The following is a 22,690-nucleotide window of genomic DNA, read 5'->3' as shown; positions in this document are numbered from 1 at the left end:
ATGTTCGGACACATGTATAGAGTATTAAATGCAGTTAAAAAAATAACTAATTACACAGTCTAACTAGTTAGTACAAGATGAATCTTTGAAACCTAATTAGTTCATAATTAGATATTATTTGTCAAGTAACAATAAAATATGGTACAGTATCAAAACCAACAACTTTTCACTAACTAAACCTAAGGATCATGCGTCCGACACCCGCCATCGATCGGACGCATCATCCACCGTACGATACAAACATAGGGTGTGTTTAGTTCCCACAAAATTTCCAAAGTTTCCATCACATCCATCACATCTTCTATCACATCGAAATATTAAATATAGCAAATAACTCATGCATGGAGTACTAAATGTAGTTAAATAAAAAAACTAATTGCATAGTTTTGATGTACGTTGCGAGACGAATCTTTTGAGCCTAGTTAGGTCATGGTAGAACAATATTTACCACAAACAAACGAAAAGTGCTACAGTGTGCTACAGTGACTGATGTGACTTTTTCTCCCTCTTTTCCCCTCATCTAAACACAGCCATACAAACACATCCAACGCATGAAACCAGCCGCGCGCAAGTTATCCCCCACGCGCCTCCTTCCAGAGGACGCCTCCGACACGACCACGTCTTCCATTTCGAGCTGTCTCCGCCGCTCTGCAGCCACACGCGCCTCTTCTCCCCATCGATGCAACCTCCCCGGCGGGCGACAAGGGCGGCGGCGGGGGCCACCGGTGCTCGCCATCGCGACGCGGAGGAGCAGGGGAGCGCGCCTCGCACCCGCGCTCAACTCGTGCGGGACTCACTAACCGCGTGGTGATCCTGCTCCCCACCGGCCGCGAGGAGCTCGCGGTCCACTCCGGCGCCGCCGTGGACCCAATCGCCCCCAATCCCACCCAATCCTTGGCCCGAGCCGAGATCTAGGGGCCAATCGCACTGCCGCGGATCGAGGGGATGACACCGCAGATGACCGGCGCACCCAGCTCGGCAGCAGCGGACGGCGGCGCAGCGGCTGCCAAGCTGCAGTTCCACCACTACCACCACCACCGCGTGCCCCCTGAGCCACCACCATCCCATGCCGGCCTCGCTCCTCTCCAAGCTCGCCTTCTGGTCTGTCTGCTCCCTCTTGCTCCTCCTCGCCTTCCTCCGCCTCTTCCCCTGCTTTGCGCCCGCCCTGTGCGCCACGCTCGAGCCCCCCGCACTGCTCGCTCCACGCATCGCCCTCGGCAAAGGCAAGGTGGGGGACGACTCAATAAAGTAGCAAGAGCACACTAGTACCTGCTAGCTTGTCCGAGCGACACCATCAGCACCTTGGATGCCCTCTGCATGTTGCAGTAGCATTTATTTTGAGCGGATGCTGTAATGATTCTAGAATTTTGTTTCACGACATGCTTTGGATTGTTACATATTTTTTGGTTGGATGTTGCAGTGATTGGATAAGTTTGTTTCAATAGTCATTTCGATCTGATGCTTAAAACGGTTTTGCATGTCTGTGAATTTGCGGTTAAGGAGCCAAGGTGCAGCTCGACGTCGACGATGCTATAGATGATGTTGGAGGAGGCGGTGCACATTGGGTTCTTGTGGAGGCGGCAGCCGCGGTGGATGAGATCCATGCGGCAAGGGTGGTTGGCTGCAGCTTCCTCAGCCGAGGAAAGGCGTCCATAGGTGGAGGAGAAAGCACACAAGCTCGCCATGGCAGCGTTTGCTTTTTTTTTAATGTTGCATAAACAGCTTTTTTATGTTGCCTCGGGTGATTTATGATGTTTGAAAAAAATCCCATCCTGCAATCTATAAATTTTGATGTTGCACCAACTAAGTTTGGATGTTGGTATTATTCTTTTTCAATGTTGCACTAAGTGAGTATGCATGTTCAGATTATAGTACCGTTTCCATCTTACAACCAGTCAGATTTGATGCAGCAATTACTTGTTATAATGTGTTGTTGCTTCGGGAATCTTTTCAATTAAAATGTTACATGAAATTCACAAATGTTGTGTTGTGATTTTTTATAACGTCAGAAATTATATTCTTCATTGTTACATGCAGCATGAGGTATATGTTGCCGTGGGATTTTTTTTTTCACGGAGTTCGAGTTGCAGTGGGTTTTCTCTACTGATTTTTATACTATTGAATTAGATGTTTCACGTAACATAGAGCACATGTTGCAGCGGGAATATTGTCTACAGTTTTACCGTCCGATGTCAGCACCGATACCTTATAGGTTTCTGGTAACATTGAAAATTAGCGGGTCATGCCAGCTAGCACATAGTCGCCCTGAAAATGATAAAATTATGGAAGCATTGCAAGTTCATCTTTGATATATTTTGAAGGACCGGACAGGCGACCAAAGGGGGTGAATGTCCCGAATTATATCCGACACACCTCTCTTCTAATCGCTAAGGTGACACAAGTCAACACGTGACAAGTTCACCCTAGGAACGGTTACGAGAAGCTCGACGCAAAACGGAAGCAAGCGAAAAAACAATTTACTCAAGCAAGGCACGATCCAGCGGAACCAAAGATTAGTTAAAACGCCTAAAGCTTGACACAAGATAGATGGAAAAGCAAAGAGATTGACGTGAGCAAAGTTACCAACAAAAAGCTTCACTTAAGTAAGCAGGCGATGATATGACAAAGATTAGCTAAGGCCAAAATAAGTAGAAGCCAAGCTTATCCAAAAGACCAATCAAGAGTCCCACCAAAAAGATTGAAACTATTCACCACAAATAGATCTCTTAATTAAGCATGCAAAGATTAGCAATAAGAACTAATTAACTAGAGCTAACACAGCACGCAAAGGACTAATCAATTTGATCTAATCAAAGCAAAGATTAACCAGTATTAGTGACCCAGAGGTACCAATTTAATCAATTAATCTAAACGTGAAATCAATGAGCAAACAGATTTTTTTTTGAGAAACCGGGTTTATATTTCATATGAAAATGTTGGTGGTTACAGCCCTGATCTTACAAGAACACCCTAGAAAGAAAATAAATATACAAACTAGTTCCTGTAAAATTCTCCCGGTCTTCATCGCCGCTGGTGGCCGGAGCGCAGAGTTTGAAGCCGACCTCCTCCCTGGCAATGGAAAGGTTTTTGTTGCCGTCTTGAGCAGCATATCGACTATGACATGCCTTACAAACACTGAACGATCTGGCCAAAACACATCGCCAAGCACCGAGGAATCTGACGTCTTTGCCAATAACCCCAGCTCGCCAGACGACAAATCACCCTGAAGAGGAACTGAACCACCAACGTAGGTGGTAGCCGAAAACCAACCCGATTTCTCGTGTTGGGAAACTAACCCCACAAGATAATCCCAAACGACACCGCGGTCAATAGGATTACCTTGGAGGTAGAGAAGAATCCTCTTGCCTTCAGCATCCATGTCGTTAGCAGCAAGGTTGGCGATGCCGCTGACATCGTAGACACAGCCGGCACACACAAGTCCACAGAGGACTCAAATACCAACGCATAACATAACATCAAAGAAGACCACATTGGTACAGAATCCTCTGCATAATACACCGTCACTGTGCTCCACAATCCCATCGGCCACCACCAGCCTCCTACCTCCAACAGTAGCAAAGAGCAGGAGGAAGGAAAAGGCTCCCGTCACCAGGAGACCAACCATATACATACAAACATACCTTCCAAATCTCCTCCTGAAGATCCCGCCGTCGACAGCGGCCTCTCCGGGAGCAGCTCGGATCAGCAAAAGCCAGGCCAGCGGCCTCATCGAAGCCACCGCCAGAAACCCTACCAAAACCAAAGAAACTACAAACCTAATACTAAACTATACTAGGTACTGTATTCGACGTGGATCTGGCCGATCCACCCTTCCTCGGCTGCCAGAGAGGCCGCCGGAGTGGAGGGGACGACGAGATCGACGCCGGATCTAGGAATCGCCCTGGAGTCGCCTGTCTTCACTGTAGCAACGAGAAAAACAGATGTGCAGAAACTAAAGAAGAGAAGGAATGCTTTCTCACTGTGCTGCTGTGCACCATCGGCCTGACCTGCTGCTGTGCGTGTGCCTTGGGCTGTGAGCCCAGGTGCTGCTTGCTGCACACGTGCTGGGCCTGCTCTCCGTGGGGGCCGAGAGCACCAGCCGAGCTGGGCTGCCTTGTCCGCTCGCTGCTGGCCTGTGCAGCGCCCACCAGAGCTGCTGGGCCGTACGTGGGCCGCGGCCTGTTGCTGCAGCGGTCCGCTGCGCCGCCGCCGCGCTGCCGCTCGCCTGGCTGCGCCCCTCGCGCGCCACGCAGGCAGCGAGCAGAGCCGCCGTCTCCTCACGTGCAGTGGCGGAATTGAGTCGAACCCCGGGCCGAGTTTTAAATATAGACGTCCACAAACTCACAGTTCAAAAGATACATAAAAATATAAACGGAAAGATAGATAACATACAAAAAGCGCCATCGCGAAGTAATATATTTATTCTTCTTCAGCAATTGATCCAAATTCTCCTTCAGCAATTGATCCAAATCCAGAGGTAGAAACTACTGCAAAATGAAAAAATTTTGAGCCGAACCCCGGGTGTGCATCCGCCCCTGCTCGCGTGCGCAGGCCGCTGGCACCGAGCGCAGCGCCGTGAAGCCGCAGCCTATGCTCGTCGACTCGCCAAGGCTGGCCCCGGTTGTGCATCCGCCCCTGCTCGCGTGCGCAGGCCGCTGGCACCGAGCGCAGCGCCGTGAAGCCGCAGCCTATGCTCGTCGACTCGCCAAGGCTGGCCGCAGCCGTGGGCCGCGCGCGCCCCGTTCCCTACAAACAAAAACAGAGAAGTACAAGAGGAAGAGCACGCGCAAAAGCTCGACACTTTAAATGTATAATACTTCGTCAAAACTAAACGAATCGAGATAAAAATTGAGCTATAGAATCGCCACAAGTAGATCTAACAGATTCACGAAAAAAATTCGTGAAACGATGGAGTGGAACTCTCGAATCGAAAATCACAAGAAAATGGACCCGAAAATTTTCGAAAAAGAAAAGCACTCGGGATTGATGGTATGAACACATGATTCAACTCAAATCAAAAGTCCATAGGGCACGAGAAGAGAAGGGTTTCCTTTCTCAAGAGAAGGGTTTCCTTTCTCATGAATCCGTAGCACAAATCTCAAAAAATCCATCTCAAATCCCTCACCCTAGGTGAAGAAGGAGAGGGGAGAAAAGAGAGTAATCAAGTGGGAGAAGGAGGGGGCGACAGGAACTAATCAACCAAATTGGATGGTTGCCCACCACTCTCTTCTTATCCTCCAAGTTTCCTCCAAAAGATAGACATACCCCTGCGCTATTAATTACAATAACCGGCCATGCAGGGGCAAATTCGTCCAACTTTTTATAGAAACACTGGACAGACACACCGCCTTCACGACTTCGCTTCGCCTCGACGCAAGCTTCGCGATGGCGCCACATGCCCTCCACCCGGACCTTGACTGCGCTAAGTCTGCCCCCGGTTTTGAGGCCCGAACCGGTTAAACCCGTCTCCCCCGGTTTTGAGGCCAAACCGGTCAAACCCTCCCGCACGCCGCCGCATGACGTGACAGATTTCCTGGTTTTGAGGTCAAACCGCCGATGTCGATGCGTATCCGACCTCCCGCCGAGCCTTGACGCCTTCGAGTCGTTCGCGCGCGCTCGCCGCATGGTCTGCCTACCTGACTCGCCATCATCCTCGCCGACTATTGGCCGACGCCGTCTTCATCACCATGTACTCTTACTCTTACGTGCACCGTGTGGACCGCCCATGGCTCCGCACGACCTCCTCGGGTCCCTCGGTCCAGGCCTACTCGCATTCACCCTTTACCGTCTTGGTCCCTCGACATGAACCTTTCGCTTCTCCGAGCCTACTCGCGTCCATCCCTCACCACAATTTTCCAGCATGAATCTTTCGCCTAACCTTCACCACGCGCCGTCGACCGCCATGTCGCATCTTATATATGCACATCACGAGCCAAAAGATACATCAAAATCCACACGATATTGTCAATCACTCATCATCCATGGGTGACCACCATTGGTCCTCATATTTTCAAGTCACAAATATTGGGACAGTATATAAATCGTTTGATTTAAATTCAGAAAACATTAACTTGGTGAGAACTCATTAATTATTGTTTAAAACTTAAAATTTACCTTTTTTGAATCTTAGCAATATCAACTTCTATTTATATATATTCAAATATCTCATAAAGTTCTTCAACCTACCACAACATGTATCGACTTTAAAAATACTAGAGTATAATGATAAGCTTCCGTTTGAATTAATAAGAAGCTCCCGTTTGTCAATACAAAATATCTATACTATAAAAGTTGAAACAATTGTAACTCTTTCTCACCAAGATGAGGCCCACCGTACCCTCACGGAGATCTCACTTGTCAGGTCAAAGGTTTGACGAAAGGGGGTGTAGACCCACAAAATTGATAGAAGGAAAATGTTTCCACTAAAATTCTAATTCTTTTTACACCAAATATTCATCTACAAATCTTTTGTACCCACGTATTACTTTCTTTTGGCACACACTTTACTTTACTTTGCATTGGTATCGTTGTTTATGGAAGAAAAATAAATAACATCGTTGCTGGATGGAATGAAAATTAAATACGTGCAGTCACGTACATCTCCGCTAGTATAATAAAAAAGTATTGCCTATTCTTCTGGCCAGGAACAAAGTATAGCTGAGGTACCCCAAGTACAAGCAACCCAAACCAGACTTACCCCTTCTCCCTTCGTTTTCCCCAAAACCTCTGAGAAGCAAAGCATCCTTGCCTCTCCCGCCATATCTGCCGTCTCCCTCTCATATTTATCCCAGCACCGTATCCTTGTCTTCCCCAATCCCCATCGAACTAAGCAATCGCTAGCGGTTCAGTGTTCACCAATGGCGTCCTCACTACCCTCCTCTTCGTCTTCCTCCGAAGATGCCACAACGAGCAGCAACGGCTCGGCATCAGTCCAGTTCTCCAAGTACTCCAGGCGAGCCACCCTCCGCTCCATCGCGGGCCGCCCCAACTGTGGCCTTGGACTGGCTGGCAAGCGCGCCGTGGTCGGTGGCTGGGTGAAGTCCGCCGACGTCATCAAGGCGAAGCGCGGTGGCGGCGTCATGGCGCCGCCGGGGATGCCCGCGACGGAGATGACAAGCCTGAAGTGCACGGAGGTGTTGATCGCAAGAGTGCCGCTCATCCGCTGCATCGCCAAGCTGATCGGAGGTGCTTCCGCCGTCGACAAAGCCCCGTCTTCTGTCTCCTACAAGCTGCGTCCCGTAACCGCGCTTGTGCGCATCAACGACGGGTCATGCGTGCCCGACCTCCAGGTTTCTTGATCGACCGTAGCTAATCTTTGTCTCTTTATGATTAGTTTCAGAAATTCGTCAGTCCCGGCCGATTAGTGAATAGTTATACAGCAAAGTGTGGAGTTTAATGTGATGCTTCTTTTATCCAGATAGTAGTGGATTATTCTTCTGTGTCCTCTTTAACAAGTTACTGCGGTTGGAGCTTCTGTGTTGGTCGAAGGCAAGATAGAACTTGTGGAAGGCAAAAATCATCAGCACGTTGTCGAGCTCAGAGTGGACAAAGTGCTGCACATAGGAGCTGTCGACATCGACAAGTATCCTCTGCCAAACGTGGAGTTGCCTCCTGATGAACTTATCAGTGGCGGAGCTAGAAACGAAACATAGGAGGGGCTATTTTGCATAATAAAATAGATCATCAGTTCACAAGCAGTTCCCCTGTACTTGAGGTTCGGAAGGAAGAATAATCAAGAAGAGATAAAGAATGTGCCTAGTTACCTTAATCTGACTTCCTGAGCCTGGCCCCTTACCGAGAAGGAACAAGACCTGCTCGTGCTCAGTTCCCCTGGTTGTGCAGCGGCAGCACTAGGAAATTAGGGATTCGACAAATGGATTGGGGATTGGGGTATTGGAATGGGGATTGGCGATTGCAGCCGTTGGAGTCTGGAGATTGTGTTTTGCGAAGCTACCAGCAGGTGACGAAGGCCGATGAGCGGCGGCAGGTGGTGGAGCTAGAAGCCATGGGGCGGCGACAGAGGGGGAAGCGACTCCTGACGAGATACGCATCACTGCGGCGCTGGCCGGCTGTATCGCAGCAGACGCGGCTGCCGCGATGTGATTTAGTCTGGGCCAAACCGCAACATATTCTTGGGATTTAGTCTGGGCCAAGGGGGGCATGGCCCACGTTGGCCAATACACAGCTCCGCCAATGGAACTTATCAAGGACTACCCGCAGCTCGCACCTCGAACAACTGCGGTATGCAGTAGAGTTGTGATTACTTTAATCCGAGACTAATTAATCTGACATTCAATTTTGTCAATAATCACGCTGCTATTTTAAGTGGTTACTATTCCTGAAAACAACGTTTAGTATATTAGTAATTCCATTATGTTCATGCAGATTTCTCTTTAGATTATGTGAATGATATGAGTATAATTCTTGAGCAATTTACCTTCAGAATTTTTTAAATATATCATTGGCGTGATGATGTAATAATCGATAATGGCCGTATGTATTGGATGATGCAAAAGGTCGGATCTTTGTCCATTTTCTAAAAACATGTTCTTCATGCAGATGGCTTCAGTTGCTCGTGTACGAAGTGAAATGGTCCATGCTACGCATGCATTTTTCCAGACCAATGGGTTCTTCCACGTGAATACCCCCCCAATTTTAACAACCACTACGGTTGTAGGAGACCGCAGAAAAATGTTCCGTGTAATGCGGCCAACGAGTAAATCGGATAACAGGGCCATCACACCTGAAGTTGTTATTAGAGCTTCCATCAAGATGAAAACGAAGCAAATCGAAGCGCTCAAACGAAGCGAGAGCAACAAGGAAGCGCTGGAAGCTGCTGAACTGGACCTTCAGAGGGCGAGTGAGCTTGCACAGCAATTGGAGCAGCATGGAAGTGCAGACTTCTCCGATAACTCCTTTCAGCATCCACTCTATCTTTCACCTAATCATACACTTCATCTTGAGACCTATGCTTACGCGCTAGCAGCGTCTACACATTCAACCCAGCGTTCCAGGTTGAAAGCTTGGAGCCTCAGAAGCTCCTGGCCGAGAGATGGACCATCAATGTGGAGCTTGCCTTCGCAGAACTTGAGGTATGGAGAGGGTTTCACATTCAATCACCTCTCTCTCTCTCTCTCTCTCTCTACACACACACAGAGATAGAGAGAGATATTGAGGCCACCTTTCATTTCAGGATGCAATCTCCTGCGCCGTGGATGGCCTGATGTGGCTTTTGAGCACAGTATCTAAGAATTGTTCAGATGAGCTCAAGTTTCTGTGGACAGAGGAAAATAATGGAAAAATTTTCCATATCAATTCTTCAATGTCCAGCCCCTGGGAAAGGATTACCTACAATGAAGCTGTGAATACCCTTCTTCAAGTATTTCCTGTACTGAAGCTACACCTACAGACTACTGTTACAGTCCCGTTCTTTACTGTCATCATGTAGACATGTACTCATGTAAATATATATGTCGGCAAAAGAATTGGCAGTTATCTAGTTGATGACTACTATAAGAGGCCAGTGATCATATCAGAGTATCCCAAGCAACTGAAGCCATTTTATGCACGTCTCATGGAAGATGAGACGAAAGTCTCTGCGTTTGACATAGTTATGCCAAAGGTGAGCAAAAAAGTTCTAAGAACAAAAGGCAAAAAAAAAAGGACTGTACAGTTCATCTCTTGCATCAAAGTTTTCACATCAAGTGATAAACTATTGTTCTGCTTTCTTTTCAGGTTGCACTACCGGAGACCACGAATTCGCCATGTGCCCGAGGCACACAGCGAAGACACGTAGGCACACGGCGAAGACTATGGTGGCCGACGGCAAAGCGCCGATGGCACGGGACGGCAAAGACCGTGTTTGCCGTGTGCTAATAGTCGGGCACACGGCAAACCTATTCGCCATGTGTATATATAGGCACACGGCGAAAAAAAGCGAGCAGACGCCGTCACGGCCAGTTGACGGCGTCGGCGGCTGTTCGCCGTGTGCCTGCGCCGTGGACACACGGCAAAGTTCCATACTTCGCCGTGTGCCCGGACAGCAGGCACACGGCAAAGCTCCAGGCTTCGTCGTGTGCCGGGACAGCAGGCACACGGCGAAGTATGGTAACTTTGCCGTGTGCTAAGTTTTGGCACACGGCAAAGTCTTGTTCCAGGCCGGCCCATACGGTCACTTTGCTGTGTGCCATGGCCACGGCACATGGCAAAGTGACCCAAGAAACCCTGTTTTTTTTGTTTTTTAAGGTTTAAAGGACCACACTCCAACATATATCAATACATATATCACAAACAACATGCAAGGCATTATATATGACAACAAACATCATAAGTACAATACAAAGCTGCTAATTCACAAGTTCAATACAAAGTACAAGTCCAATGCAAATCCACAAGTGCAATAGAAAGTCTAAAAGTTCAATGCAAATCCACAAGTCCGATGCAAAGTTTACAAGTCCATAAGTGCACAGATAAACAAGTTTATGGCTGTGGTGGGTCGTCGAACGGTGGTGGGACGTCGAACGGTGGTGGGACGCCGAGCTGAGGTGGGAACAACTGTTGTGGGGGTAGCGTCGGTGAGATGCCCGGCGACAATTCTGGCGTATTCGATGCCGCCAATAGATTCTGCAAAAATTGTAATACAGTAAATTGCAGGTGAGACAAAAACCAAGTTATCAAGTTATAATCTAAGCAAGTCAAAATATGTAGGTCCCCTAAATCGTTAAGTGAGTGAGTAATGTAAGTCACAATCTCTAAATCTAAAGTTCTCTAAGTATCTAATACTGCAAAAGAAACTAAAGGGTTTTCAAGATACTCACCGGAGGAGTAGTAGGAGCAGGAGCCACAGGGAATTGCATGGCTGGGATGGGATTACCCATTTGGACAGAAAGACCTCGAATGTAGTTGTACATCTGGGCCATCTCGGCCGCCTGCTTCTGCTCGTTCTCTTGTCGTATCCTCCTCTCTTCGGCCAGCGCCGCCTCATACACTGCCTATTGCGCTTGCATTTGGTTCTACAATATTTCATGACAATGTTACAATCCAAAGCAAAATATATGTACAAAATGAATGAACTATGAATAAATAAGAAATAACCTGAAGTTCTTGCACTTGGAGCTGCGACGCGGGCAGCCGTGGGCGTATGACCGTGCTCCTCGCTCGAATCTGGGAGAGGGTGGGAGTGCTGGCCGTGTCTACAAGGTCGTCGCCAATATAGTGGCGCCCATGTTTCTTGCCTCTTCCCACCCTCATAATGACTTCTCCATCAAGGGGATGGGTCCTCGGATCCCAGTCTGGCTTATGGACATGTCTTCCCATCTTTGTGTACGCCTGGATATGACTATGGACGGACGGGTTGCTGTACGCCGAGGGCGGGTCGTCAGGGTTGTAGGAGACATTGGATGTCGCCTTGCCCTTGCGGGCCAGAGCCCATCCCACGAATAAGGTGCACTCCTGGCCTTCATGTGAGAACGACTGTGAAAAAGGAAGAAGTTGATTACAAATTATGCTGAATTGAACGTTAGATTAGAGAAATGAGTCTGTGTAGTGTGTACCCATCTAGCCCTGTACTCGTCGATATGACTATGGACGGACGGGTTGCTGTACGCCGAGGGCGGGTCGTCAGGGTTGTAGGAGACATTGGATGTCGCCTTGCCCTTGCGGACCAGAGCCCATCCCACGAATGGGGTGCACTCCTGGCCTTCATGCGAGAACGACTGCGAAAAAGGAAGAATTGATTACAAATTATGCTTAATTGAACGTTAGATTAGAGAAATGAGTCTGTGTAGTGTGTACCCATCTAGCCCTGTACTCGTCGTTGTTGAGGCTGCCTTGATGGTGCGCTAGACCTGGCATCAGCAATGCCGTTGACGGCCAGCATCGTGCTTCTCCTGCCACTCCGGGTCGAACCACTTGTCCACTATGCGCTCCCAGCACACGGTATCATTACGACACCACCACGTAAGAACCTACACGTGATCAAATGCATGACATGTAAGAAGAGAGACATTTAACGATGTTTTTAATCTTATAATAAATTTAAACTTACCTATAAGTATTGCTCTCAGGTCAGCTTCAACTCTCTCGCCTCAGGCTTCCCGATCTTCTGCTTTAGGAAAAGTGCACAAAAGTTGATGACGCACTGGACTTGCGCCTCATAATGCATGTCCTTGACGAGTTTAACGCATCGATTGTGAGCCATAATCGCCGCCCACTCTTCGTATCCCTCATCACACCTGTAAAAATCCTGCATATAAAGACGATGGATCATGTCATCATTGAAAAAAAGTTGAATGAATGTGATGTATTCACCATTTTTGGCGGGGAAAACTTACCAAAGCTCGCCCTTTACCTGCTCTGCCTTGTTCTCAAAGGCTCTGCCGCTCCGATCCAACTGATTGTTGTTGGCGGCGATGTAGTGGTCCCACGTCCAGGGCGGCTCGTACCGCCCTTGATAGTGGACCAGGCCTGGGAAGTGCTCCCTGCACAAAAGACCCAGGATGCCGTTGTCCTTGCGTTTGTGAGCACCGCCACTGAGGACAGTCCAACTCCTGCAAAAGTGATTAAGAGAAAATATTAGTTTGTACCATGATTTTCGAGTTAGGAAATGAAAAGGTAGTAATAACATGTCAAATTACTTACATATCCCCGCACGATCGAATCAGCGGGCGCAAGGCAACATGTATCGGCCTATCTGGGAGTCGCGAGGGACATCGCAACCAGACAGCCGGCGTAGAGGTATCCTCGGCCCTGTCCTCCTCCTCAGCACTAGACGACTCCCCCCTCCTCCTGCGCGTCCGCCTGCCACTCCTCCTCCCGCTCCTGCTCCTAGGCATGCTCCACCTCCTCCTCCTCCTCCTTCTCCTCCTCCTCCTCCTCCTCCTCCTCCTCCTCCTCCTCCTCCTGAGATGGCGGTACAGGCGAAGGCTCTTGACGCCTCCTGCCTCCACCCTTCCCTCGACCCCTCTTGGGTCCACCCTTCCCTCGACCCTTGCCTCGCCCCAACCCGGAACTCCTATCGGAGCCCTCACCAGCATCCGAGTGTGGCATCATTCTTCTGTACAGTGAGGCGACCGATCGTTGAAGTCCGCCGCCCGGCATCTTTCTTCAATCACCTGCAATTAAAAATAGTAAACCAATCAGCACATATATACAAAACGATCTTATAAAGAGAAAGAAAATAAATGCGACATAATTAAAAAGTAACATTAATAAATCAATTAGTACGGATCATACATGTATTAAAAATAATCATCTTCATCGGGATTAGCTGGATCATGTCTCATCATCACTATCACGCAAGTCGAGAAGTTCAAGCCCATGCTCTAAAGGTGGAATTTCATCCTCATTGTCATCGCCTAATTGTAATCGCTCAAGTAATTCTAGGTCCTTCGCATTACGAACCTCCTCACCAGCGTCCTCGTCATCAACCATTTCATCATCGTGTACTTCCATTTCGATCACTCTGGTGAAGTCTATCTCAAAATGCCCTTCAAGCCCATCTTCTTGAAAGAACTCCCCATCATATGTGTTTGGGTCTATGTTGTAATCCTCATTATTTGGAATAGGTACTTTACCGTGTGGTGATACCTTGTACACAACGTCCCAACCCGTAATGCGATCGTCGGTTTTGCACGGATGTGAGAGATAATAAACTTGCGTGGCTTGTTGAGCCATAATATAGACATCGTCTCCTGGATACACTGATGACTGGCGAATTTCGACTAGGCCGAGATGAGGGGTCCGTCGCACTTCGTTAGGATCAAACCAATGACATTTAAATATGACAGGCTTAAGAGGTTTGCAACCATGAAATGTGAGTTCATAGATTTCTTCAATTATGCCATAATACTCGACCCCATCAAGGGCTGTTGTACAAACTCCGGAATTTGTGGTTCTTCGATTGGGCCGACTCTGCTCGTGGCTTTTTGTGTGAAAGCGATATCCATTGACATCATAACCGGAGTATGATAAGATCCTATAGGCACAACCATTGGCAACTTGTCTCAACTCGGGACACATAGACACATCATTTTGGGCCTGCAGGTAGAAGCATGATGGTTTGTTATACTATTCGCATGGATAAGGAACTTCAAATGTCTAACAAGCATGAGGGTTTGTTATACCTTGTGCCTGAACCAAGAAATGAAATCGGGGGCTCTTTGTCCCGCACCGGACTTAAGAAGGGTGTCAACTTCCTGTGGGGTTGGAACTCTTCGGCGACGCCAGAATTGTTGAGTAAATTCCCTATATAAACGAGAGGTAAAGGGGTTGGATGCAGAATAGTTAATACTCGAGGAAATAGTTTGTTGAGAACTTACTGTATGTACGGCTCGACTTCCACTAGGTTGGTCAACACATACATCATGATAGTGCGCAACTCTTCATTGAGCAAGGCCTTAGGAGTCACACAACTTGCACTTCCAAGTTGCCTTTTGAAGAGGCTGAGGTTCGTTTCATTTTCGGCTTCATTGTAACGAGTGGGTGGATTGTGCACGTTTAGAAGGGTTTCACCATAGTATTTTGTTGTGTAGTTGGAGACCTCATCTAGAATGTATGCTTATGCAATGGAAGCTTCTATTTTGCATTTATTTTTGCATTTGGTTCGAAGGATCTTTTGTTGTCTCTCAATCGAGTAGCACCAACGGCCCTGAACAGGCCCCCCATCCATGCCTCATACGGGAGGTGCAAAATCATATGCTGCATCGGATTGAAGAAGCCGGGTGGAAAGATTTTCTCCAACTTACAAAGCAACACAGGGGCCAATTTTCCATTTGTTCAACCACAGCCTAAGACAACTCCTTAGCACATAGCTGGTGGAAGAAATTGCTTAACTCCGCTAGCACTTGCCAGACATGGTCAGAGAGATAGCCTCAAACCATCACCGGAAGAAGCCGCTCAATCCATATGTGGTAGTCATGACTCTTCAGCCCACTGATTCGCATAGTAGATAAGTTCACCCCTCTCCTTAGATTCGTTGCATACCCATCAGGGAACATTAAAGTTTGGAACCATTCTAGTACTTCTTTCCTTTGGTGCTTCTTCAGGACGAATTCAGCTGGAGGCTTTTTCCATTTCTTACCATCTTTGGGTGGCGGAATATTCAGTTTTGGTCTATCGCATAAACTAGCTTGATCCACTCGGGCCTTAACATTGTCCTTTGTTTTCTCAAGAATGTCCATGATTGTACCCCAGAGTGCCTCAGCAATATTCTTTTCCGAGTGCATCATATCAATGTTATGAGAAAGAAGAAGATCATCCATGTAGGGGAGCCTCCACAGGCCCAACTTCTGAGTCCAGGCATGCTCTTCGCCATAACCCACAAAACCACCACCTGCTTTAACCCTCAGCGACTGTAACCACTCACGGACCGCGGCACCTGACATCATCTGCGGTGGAGGGTCATCAACCATGACACCTTTCGTAAAGTTCTTGATGTCTCGTCGGAATGGATGGTCAATAGGGAGGAATTGTCGGTGCTTGTCGAACGAAGAATACTTGCCACACTTCGCCAACCAGATGAACCTCATAGCTGCCTTGCATACTGGGCAAAGGAACTTCCCGTGCACACACCAGCCGCAGAATATTGCATACACTGGCAAGTCATGCAGGGAGTACATGTACCACACTCGCATTTTGAAGTTTGTCTTTGTAGCTTGGTCATATGTCCATACACCTTCCTCCCAAGCATGGAGCAAATCATTAATAACAGGCTCCATATACACACTCATATTGTCCCCCGGATATCCAGGAATTATCAATGACAAGAATATGTTCTGCCGTTGAAAGATAACTCCAAGGGGGAGGTTGAGGGGGATAACAAACACGGGCCAACAACTGTACGGGGCAGCCGTCATTCCATAAGAATTGAATCCATCTGTTGCCAACGCAACACGTACATTTCGAGCCTTCAGAGCTTTCATTGTGTGACGCCTATCAAAATGTTTCCATGCTTCACCATCTAATGGATGTATCTTCTCAGGACGGTAGCGTTTGCCGTTTTTGTGCCATCTCATCTGTTGTGCTGACTCCTCGGTCATGAATAGACGTTGGATTCTTGATATGAATGGAAGGTACCGTACAATTTTCACAGGAATTTTGAGCTGCTTCTTTTGACCATCACCAGAGTCTACCTCCAGCCACCGAGATGAATTACATTTTGTACAATAGTTTGCGTCTGCATGTTCTTTCCTAAACAACATGCATCCCTTCGGACAAGCATGTATCATCTCGTATGGCATCTTAAGACTACGAAGAAGTTTTTGTGCCTCGTACATGCTCTTTGGAAGAATGTGTCCTTCCGGAAGTAGACTACCAAAAACCGTCAACATTTTGTCGAAGCCATCCTGACTAATGCCACACTCAGACTTTAGGGCCAGTACGCGTGCAATAGCATCGAATTGAGAAACATTGGTATGCCCATGAAGTGGTTTCTGTGCCACAGACAATATGTCGTAATACTGCTTTGCGGTAGGCTTTGGCGGTTCCTCTCTAGGTCCTTCTTCGAAGTGTGCTTCATGAAAGTCTGCTAACATGTCTGCGCAACCAGCATCAGCATCATAATCATCAATGCGTTGTCTGACGACCTCTTCTCTCGCACAATGGGCTTCACCATGGCAGATCCACCGGGTACAGTTTTCCACAAACCCATTTGTGATAATGTGTTTACCCATACTGAGTTGTGATTGATGTATCCTATTTTCACACTTGCTACATGGACACGGCATTCTACTCTGTCCTCTATCAAATACTTTTTTCAAGAAGTCATTGACCTTTAGAGCAAACTCAACATACTCTTGCTCGCTCTGCCAGCCCTTGTACATCCACTCACGATCATCCATCCTTTAATATATGAGCAAGAAATTTAAAAATCGATTGCATATACACGATGTCTAACAAACTCTAATAGGAGAAGATAGGTCCTAATCCCACCCGAGGATGCGTAGATATGGTTGGTTCCATGATCCACTCCTAGCCAAGATAGAATTTCGGCAGCACCTCCCCGCTGCTCTCCAAATACACGTCCTGTCAAGGAGATTGTGTATCCGGAGAACAACAGAGAGGTGATGCCAAAACTCTGCACGGATTAGAGTAGACTATGAAAACTAACCACATCTACGCACTCTTGGGCTGTCCAAAAAACGTGGACAATTCTAAACAGATACGGATATAGATATGCAAAGATTTGCATATTCCCTACCGTATCTCTTTCGAATGGGAGACGCCTAAGTTACATCAGCTACGAACATAATACGAAAAGCAAGTGTTGCCTATGCTGCTCACCTATGGGCTCGACGACGTGCGCGGCGTGGCCTCCTTCTCCTCGTCGTCCTCCTCTTTCCTCCTTGTCCCAATCTAATTAACAAAATTGTTTCAATTAAAAATTACAATATCGCCATTCGAATTACTTCGATACAACACTAATTTTTGATACATATAATTGAAACTTGTAACTAATTTCTAATTTAAATGAGTATGCACTCACAGCGTCGGGGCAGTGGCCGCGCCGGGCCGGCGTCCGGGCGGGGCGGCGTCCGCGCTGAGGCCAGAATTGGATGGTCAAAAATGGATTTTTTCCTAAATCTTATGTTTGCAGCAATCCAGGAGAATAATATAGCATAATACTATGAAGGGAAAACAATTGACACAGGCTGTATTAGGAAAATCAAGGCATGAAACTATAGTATGCATTCAGCCATCTTGGTGTTTAATTCATATATAGTTTGTCAACTACACATACACCTAGAGATCGCCTAACACCTTTTTTAACCTTGAAAACAAATAGGCATGTCTCGTGAATGTAATTCGGTAAGCATTGAATTCTGCTACCACATTTTGGATGCTACAACATATAGCTGGGAGGATCAATGACATATATCTAAACACCAGCAGCTCTAACACTATCATACAACAACAAGAGAAAATACAGAGATTATTCTACTGTTCATAATGATTTGTAACATTGAACATAATGTATTTGAATGGCAACTCAATATGTTGAGTTCTTGCACTATAGTTTGCATACCTGTAAATGGGCAGAATGAAGATCTGTCTCAATGAAACTACAACGTGTTAAGCATGCATCTGCAAAGTAATCAGAGCATACATTAATATTTTTTTTATCAAGAATACGAAAATATAAAGTTGCATACCCAATTGTATAAACATAGTACAAAGTACAGGAAAAGATCTAAACCAATGCCATAGTAGGCATGAACCAAGAAATTAAAGAACAGATCAATGTTAGCATCGATACCTTGCAGGTTCGTGCAGGCCGGCGTTGGGGCGGGACGGGGAGGGCCGGTGTCCGCGCCGGCCCGGCGTCGGGGCGCGGCGGCGTCCGCGCGGGCCGGCGTTGGGCCGGGACCGGGCGGGGCGTTGGGGCCGCGGAGGCCGGCGTCGGGGCGGGCCAGCGTCCGCGCCGGGACTACGTCGGGCCGCGGCGGCGTCCGCGTGTGCCGGCGTCGGGGCGGGGCAGGGGCCGTGCCGGTCGGCGTCGGGGCGGGGCGGGGTTGGGGCGGGGCGGCGGCCACGGAGGCCGGCTTCAGGGCAGGACGTGGCGGCGTAGGAGCCATGCCGGCCGGCGTCGGGGCGGGGCAGGGTCGGGGCGGCGCGGCGTCGGGACGGGGCGGGGCGGGGTCAGAGCGGCACGACATCGGCGCGGGAAGCTAGCGGCGGCACGGCGTCGGGGAGAAGAGAGAGTGAGAGAGAGAGAGAGAGGGAGAGCTGTCCGGACGGCTAAGTGCTGGAAAGTTCGCCGTGTGCCCGATCCTGGACACACGGCGAACAACTAAACACACGGTGAAATAGGAGTTCGCCGTGTGTCCTGGATCTGGGCACACGGCAAATTAAATTTTTTTAATTTTCGATTTCAAATGATTCTTTTAAAAAAAATTATCCGCAATATCACCGATTTGCCGTGCGCCAAAATCATGGCACACGTCACACAATTACTTTTGCCGTGTGCCTAGGTTCTGGCACACGGCAAACCTAATTTTTTTCTTCTCCATAATTTGTTTTCGTAACATGTTTCACTAAATTTAACGAAATGTACATTACATAGTATTATCAAATTAACGTAATATATCATATGAAGTGCTTCTTTCAAAATTTTGTATTTTTCTATGCATGTATATCTCAATTTAAATATTCCCACTTCAATTCTAATAGTACTAAAAAATCAAAAAATGGCAAATAAATTCAGAAAAATATCATGATTGCACATGAACTACTTTTATGTGGTGTATTACCCATAGAAAAAGTTTAGAACCCAAATTATTACTTGCAAATCGTTATGCATACACACGTAACTAAAATCTTTTAAAGTATATGGATCTTTTGCGGAGAAACAACAGTTTATAAGCAGCGTTTGTGAAAAAAGTAAATAATCCAACTAAATTTTTACCAGAGACTCGATATATGATGACATGAGATCATGACAAATTTCATAATTATTAGTTCACGTTTCGATTTTATATAATTTGTAAACGATTATTCATAATATTTTTATTCATGACCTACTTCAGTGGGTTTGAACTGTTACTTTTATTTTGTCATGTGCAAAAGGGCCAGCACACAGCAAAACCTAATGTTTGCCATGTGCCTAACCCACACGGCAAACCCTTACCTTTGTCGTGTGTCTAACTCTAGCACACGGCAAAGGACACGTCGTCCACAAGCCGTTAACGGCGGCGGCCGGCCGGCGCACGTGGAGCCCTCTTCGCCGTGCGTCGCGGCTGGGGCACACGACGAACTGTGGCTTCGCCGTGTACCCATCCAGGAGCACACGACGAATTGAGCCAAAATGGGAGATTTCCCAGGCCGGCCGGCCTACCCCCGTGGGAACTCGTCGAGCAACTTCTCGGTGATGGTCCTGAACACAAGATCAAGCAAAGGACATGTGGCCTGCACAAGTGTCACAAGTTAAGACCGAAAGGCGTACACCAAGTCCAATTGGGTCCACTTTCAGTGACAAGCAAATCAATCAAGACCCAAACTGACTTGAGGAGAAATGTGCAACTCGTGATCAACGTGCCAGAGCAACGGAGGGCCGACATGTGCCAGAGCCAGGCCGACCAGCCTAGGTGAGGCCGGCCGGCCTCTAACTGTCAGCGTTGAAGCCAAACAAGCTCTACCGACCTCAGAAAGGAATCAGGAGCATCCGTGAGAAGGCGGTGGAAGATCCACGGCACCCCTAGGCCGGCCGGCCTAAGGGAGGCCAGCCGGCCCCACATGTTAGCCACTGATGCTCTCTCTTCGCGTGGAAGTCAAGCAGAGAGTGTACTTCGCATACAAGTGAAGCTCCGGCCAAGTTACCGACATCAAGACCCTATAAAAGGAGCTCCACCCCTCACTTCTAGGACACACTATCCATTAGAGAAGAGTGTTCAATTGTACTCTCTTGTATTAGAATAGGGAGAGAGTGAGGTGAGAGATTTGGTGCAAACCAAGCTAAAGGAGTGGACTCGAGTTCTCTCGGTCTTACTCCATATTTTGTACCCACCTCGGAGGAATATATCTTTGAGTAAGTTCCTCGTCTCAACTTCAGTTTCTCTCTAGATTTACTTTCTACTTTAGTTACTTGTTTAATTACTTTCTTTGATCTACGAAATCCTGAGTCTGCGTAAGTAGCAAGTTCTACTTATTTGAGGTTGCTTTCTATCTAAGTACACGGTAGGAGCAAGTAGCTCAAGAGCTGTGGGAGTGGTGCCCAAGCTTGGCTAGCTATCTCAGGTTGTGTTCCATACCATAGAACAGTTGTGGTAGGTGGCAGGTGGTGACAGTCATGTCCGTCCCTCATATTCCACCACGTTTGGGTGCTTTCATAGTAGTAGTGCCGACTGCCATTGGACTCCCTTCTCACCCCCAGCCTGAGTCCTTCCCTGAGGCCGCCGAAGAAGATCAAGTTAGTAGTTAGCTCGTCGCTAGGTAGAGTAGTAGGTTATCTGGAGTTAGGCCCTCTTCCCTCTTACCTTTTTCTCGTGGTGTGTCCAGTTGAGTAGTTCTAGATTTGGTCGAAGCTTTACTGTTCCTTGAATTCAATAAATATCCCAGGTATACTCCCTAGTGAAGGCTACATCGGTCTCTGTACACTTGCGGAGTAATTCATTTAGACTAAGGAGTGCCAACAATGGTTGGGATCAGGGGCCCCAGTCGCGGCCCGCCGCTGCTGAGGCCTGTTGTTGTCCAAGGCTGCCGCCACCATTCGCGGTCCCCGTCCAAGCCCCCACCACCCCCGCACGCCGTCCGTGGCCATTGCCGTCAACCCCACCGTCCGCGACCCTCGCCGCCCACGCCCCCTCCGTCGACCTCCGCCGTCGACAATACCTCGCTTCTCCAGTCCAGATTTGGTATGATTCCAATCCGACTGGTGGAACCCCTGAAGGACCATCGTGCTTTCTATCATTGTTTTAGGGCCTGTTTGGAGTTTAGGGTTTTGAAAGAAATTTCAAAGGAATTCGACTCCTATATTTTGCTGATGGCAATATGCTGTTTGGAATGGAGGAATGAATCTTTTCTTTCCTATGGAAATGCTTGCTTTCCTGTGTGCAATGGAGGAATATATTTGATGGTTGATTTAATTAGCAGCATGACATTATTGTATTTGAAATTCTCATCTCTTGCCCTTTATGTATTGCAATGCAGATTTGGGGCTGAACAAGGACCGAAGGAGATTGTCGTGAAGCTGGGTGTAGTTTCAGCATAATCAAGAATATTTGAGGACAAGCAAAAGCCTTGTCAGTCAAGGTAAAACCTCTTCTTCCTGTGTAATTTTATTTTGGATAATGATATGATTCTATGCTTGCTATGAGAGGCCATTTTAACAGTTGTATATATTTGTTATAGTACCTAATATAACATGGTAGAAGATATGTGATAACTAATATATTCTTCATTTAATCACAGTAATAGTTAACATGTCACACACCACACATGGATGTATAGTGGTTGACAGCATGGCAAAGCTCCCTCTAATTACAGGATTGATCAAAGAACTCGGTTCTTGAATCATGCATTTTCATTTCCCAGTGTAGCTGAAAATGATACCATTAAGTGTCCCATGTGCCATATGTGCCGCAACTACTTTAGACACAAAAGGTTCACAGTAGAGTTGCACTTGTGTAAGCATGGGTTCAAGGAAGGCTATGAAACATGGAAACAACATGGTGAGAGGCTTTTTAGGAACGATGAATGTGATATTATTGCAAATGGATAGGGTTTTGATGAGACTAACCAAATGGATCAAATGATGGTTGATCTTGGTGCAGACCACCCGCCTGACATAGATGATGAACCAATAGCATATGCCCAAGCTTTATATAGGATGGTTGCTAGAGCAGATGAGTTAGTGCATGAGAAAACCACTCACTCAAGTTTGTCTGATGTTTCTCATTTACTTGTAAAATCACGATACAACATGTCGATTGCAGAATATGATGATATTGTAGGAATAATACATGAGCTTCTTCCCCCCAGATTCTAAGTTACCGAGTGACTTCTACCACTCGAGGAAACTATTAGAGGGTCTTGGTATGCCGTATGTGAAAATTGATGTTTGTATATGCAGTGATGAAATCTGGTATAAAAAGTGTGGATGGCAGCAATAATATTGGTGAAATCATGAGCCACAAAGCTCAAAAGCACATGGTATGCATGTTCATGTTCTTCTCCATAAGTTCAAAAATTGTGAGGA

General features: G+C 47.2%; 1 protein-coding gene, 1 long non-coding RNA gene and 1 pseudogene across 2 annotated transcripts; 2 read left to right on the top strand and 1 right to left on the bottom strand.

Moving 5' to 3' along the window:
- The first annotated feature begins 559 nt into the window (after positions 1–559).
- LOC120699306 lies at positions 560–1,875 on the top strand. Its single transcript, XR_005685363.1, has 2 exons — positions 560–1,101; positions 1,501–1,875. It is a non-coding gene; the product is annotated as an uncharacterized LOC120699306 (long non-coding RNA).
- Positions 1,876–6,832: 4,957 nt separating this feature from the next.
- Positions 6,833–10,251, top strand: LOC120700944 (annotated as a pseudogene).
- Positions 10,252–17,280: 7,029 nt separating this feature from the next.
- Positions 17,281–18,653, bottom strand: LOC120700943 (alpha carbonic anhydrase 8-like). Its single transcript, XM_039985135.1, has 3 exons — positions 18,254–18,653; positions 18,023–18,081; positions 17,281–17,352 (listed from the first exon to the last, which is right to left on the bottom strand). Exons 1-3 carry the CDS (start codon positions 18,651–18,653, stop codon positions 17,281–17,283), a joined length of 531 nt encoding a protein of 176 aa, XP_039841069.1.
- Positions 18,654–22,690: the final 4,037 nt, after the last annotated feature.

Source organism: Panicum virgatum, chromosome 3K, assembly GCF_016808335.1.
Source record: "Panicum virgatum strain AP13 chromosome 3K, P.virgatum_v5, whole genome shotgun sequence".
Taxonomy (NCBI): domain Eukaryota; kingdom Viridiplantae; phylum Streptophyta; class Magnoliopsida; order Poales; family Poaceae; genus Panicum; species Panicum virgatum.
This window is presented reverse-complemented; position numbering and strand designations above follow the sequence as displayed.

Coding starts and splice junctions, on each gene's coding strand:
- LOC120700943 (XM_039985135.1), bottom strand. CDS start 18,653: ATGTCGTGCCGCTCTGACCCCGCCCCGCCCCGTCCCGACGCCGCGCCG. Junction 18,082..18,253: donor GGCCTGCACGAACCTGCAAG/GTATCGATGCTA, acceptor ATTACTTTGCAG/ATGCATGCTTAACACGTTGT. Junction 17,353..18,022: donor TTCATTCTGCCCATTTACAG/GTATGCAAACTA, acceptor TTTGTTAATTAG/ATTGGGACAAGGAGGAAAGA.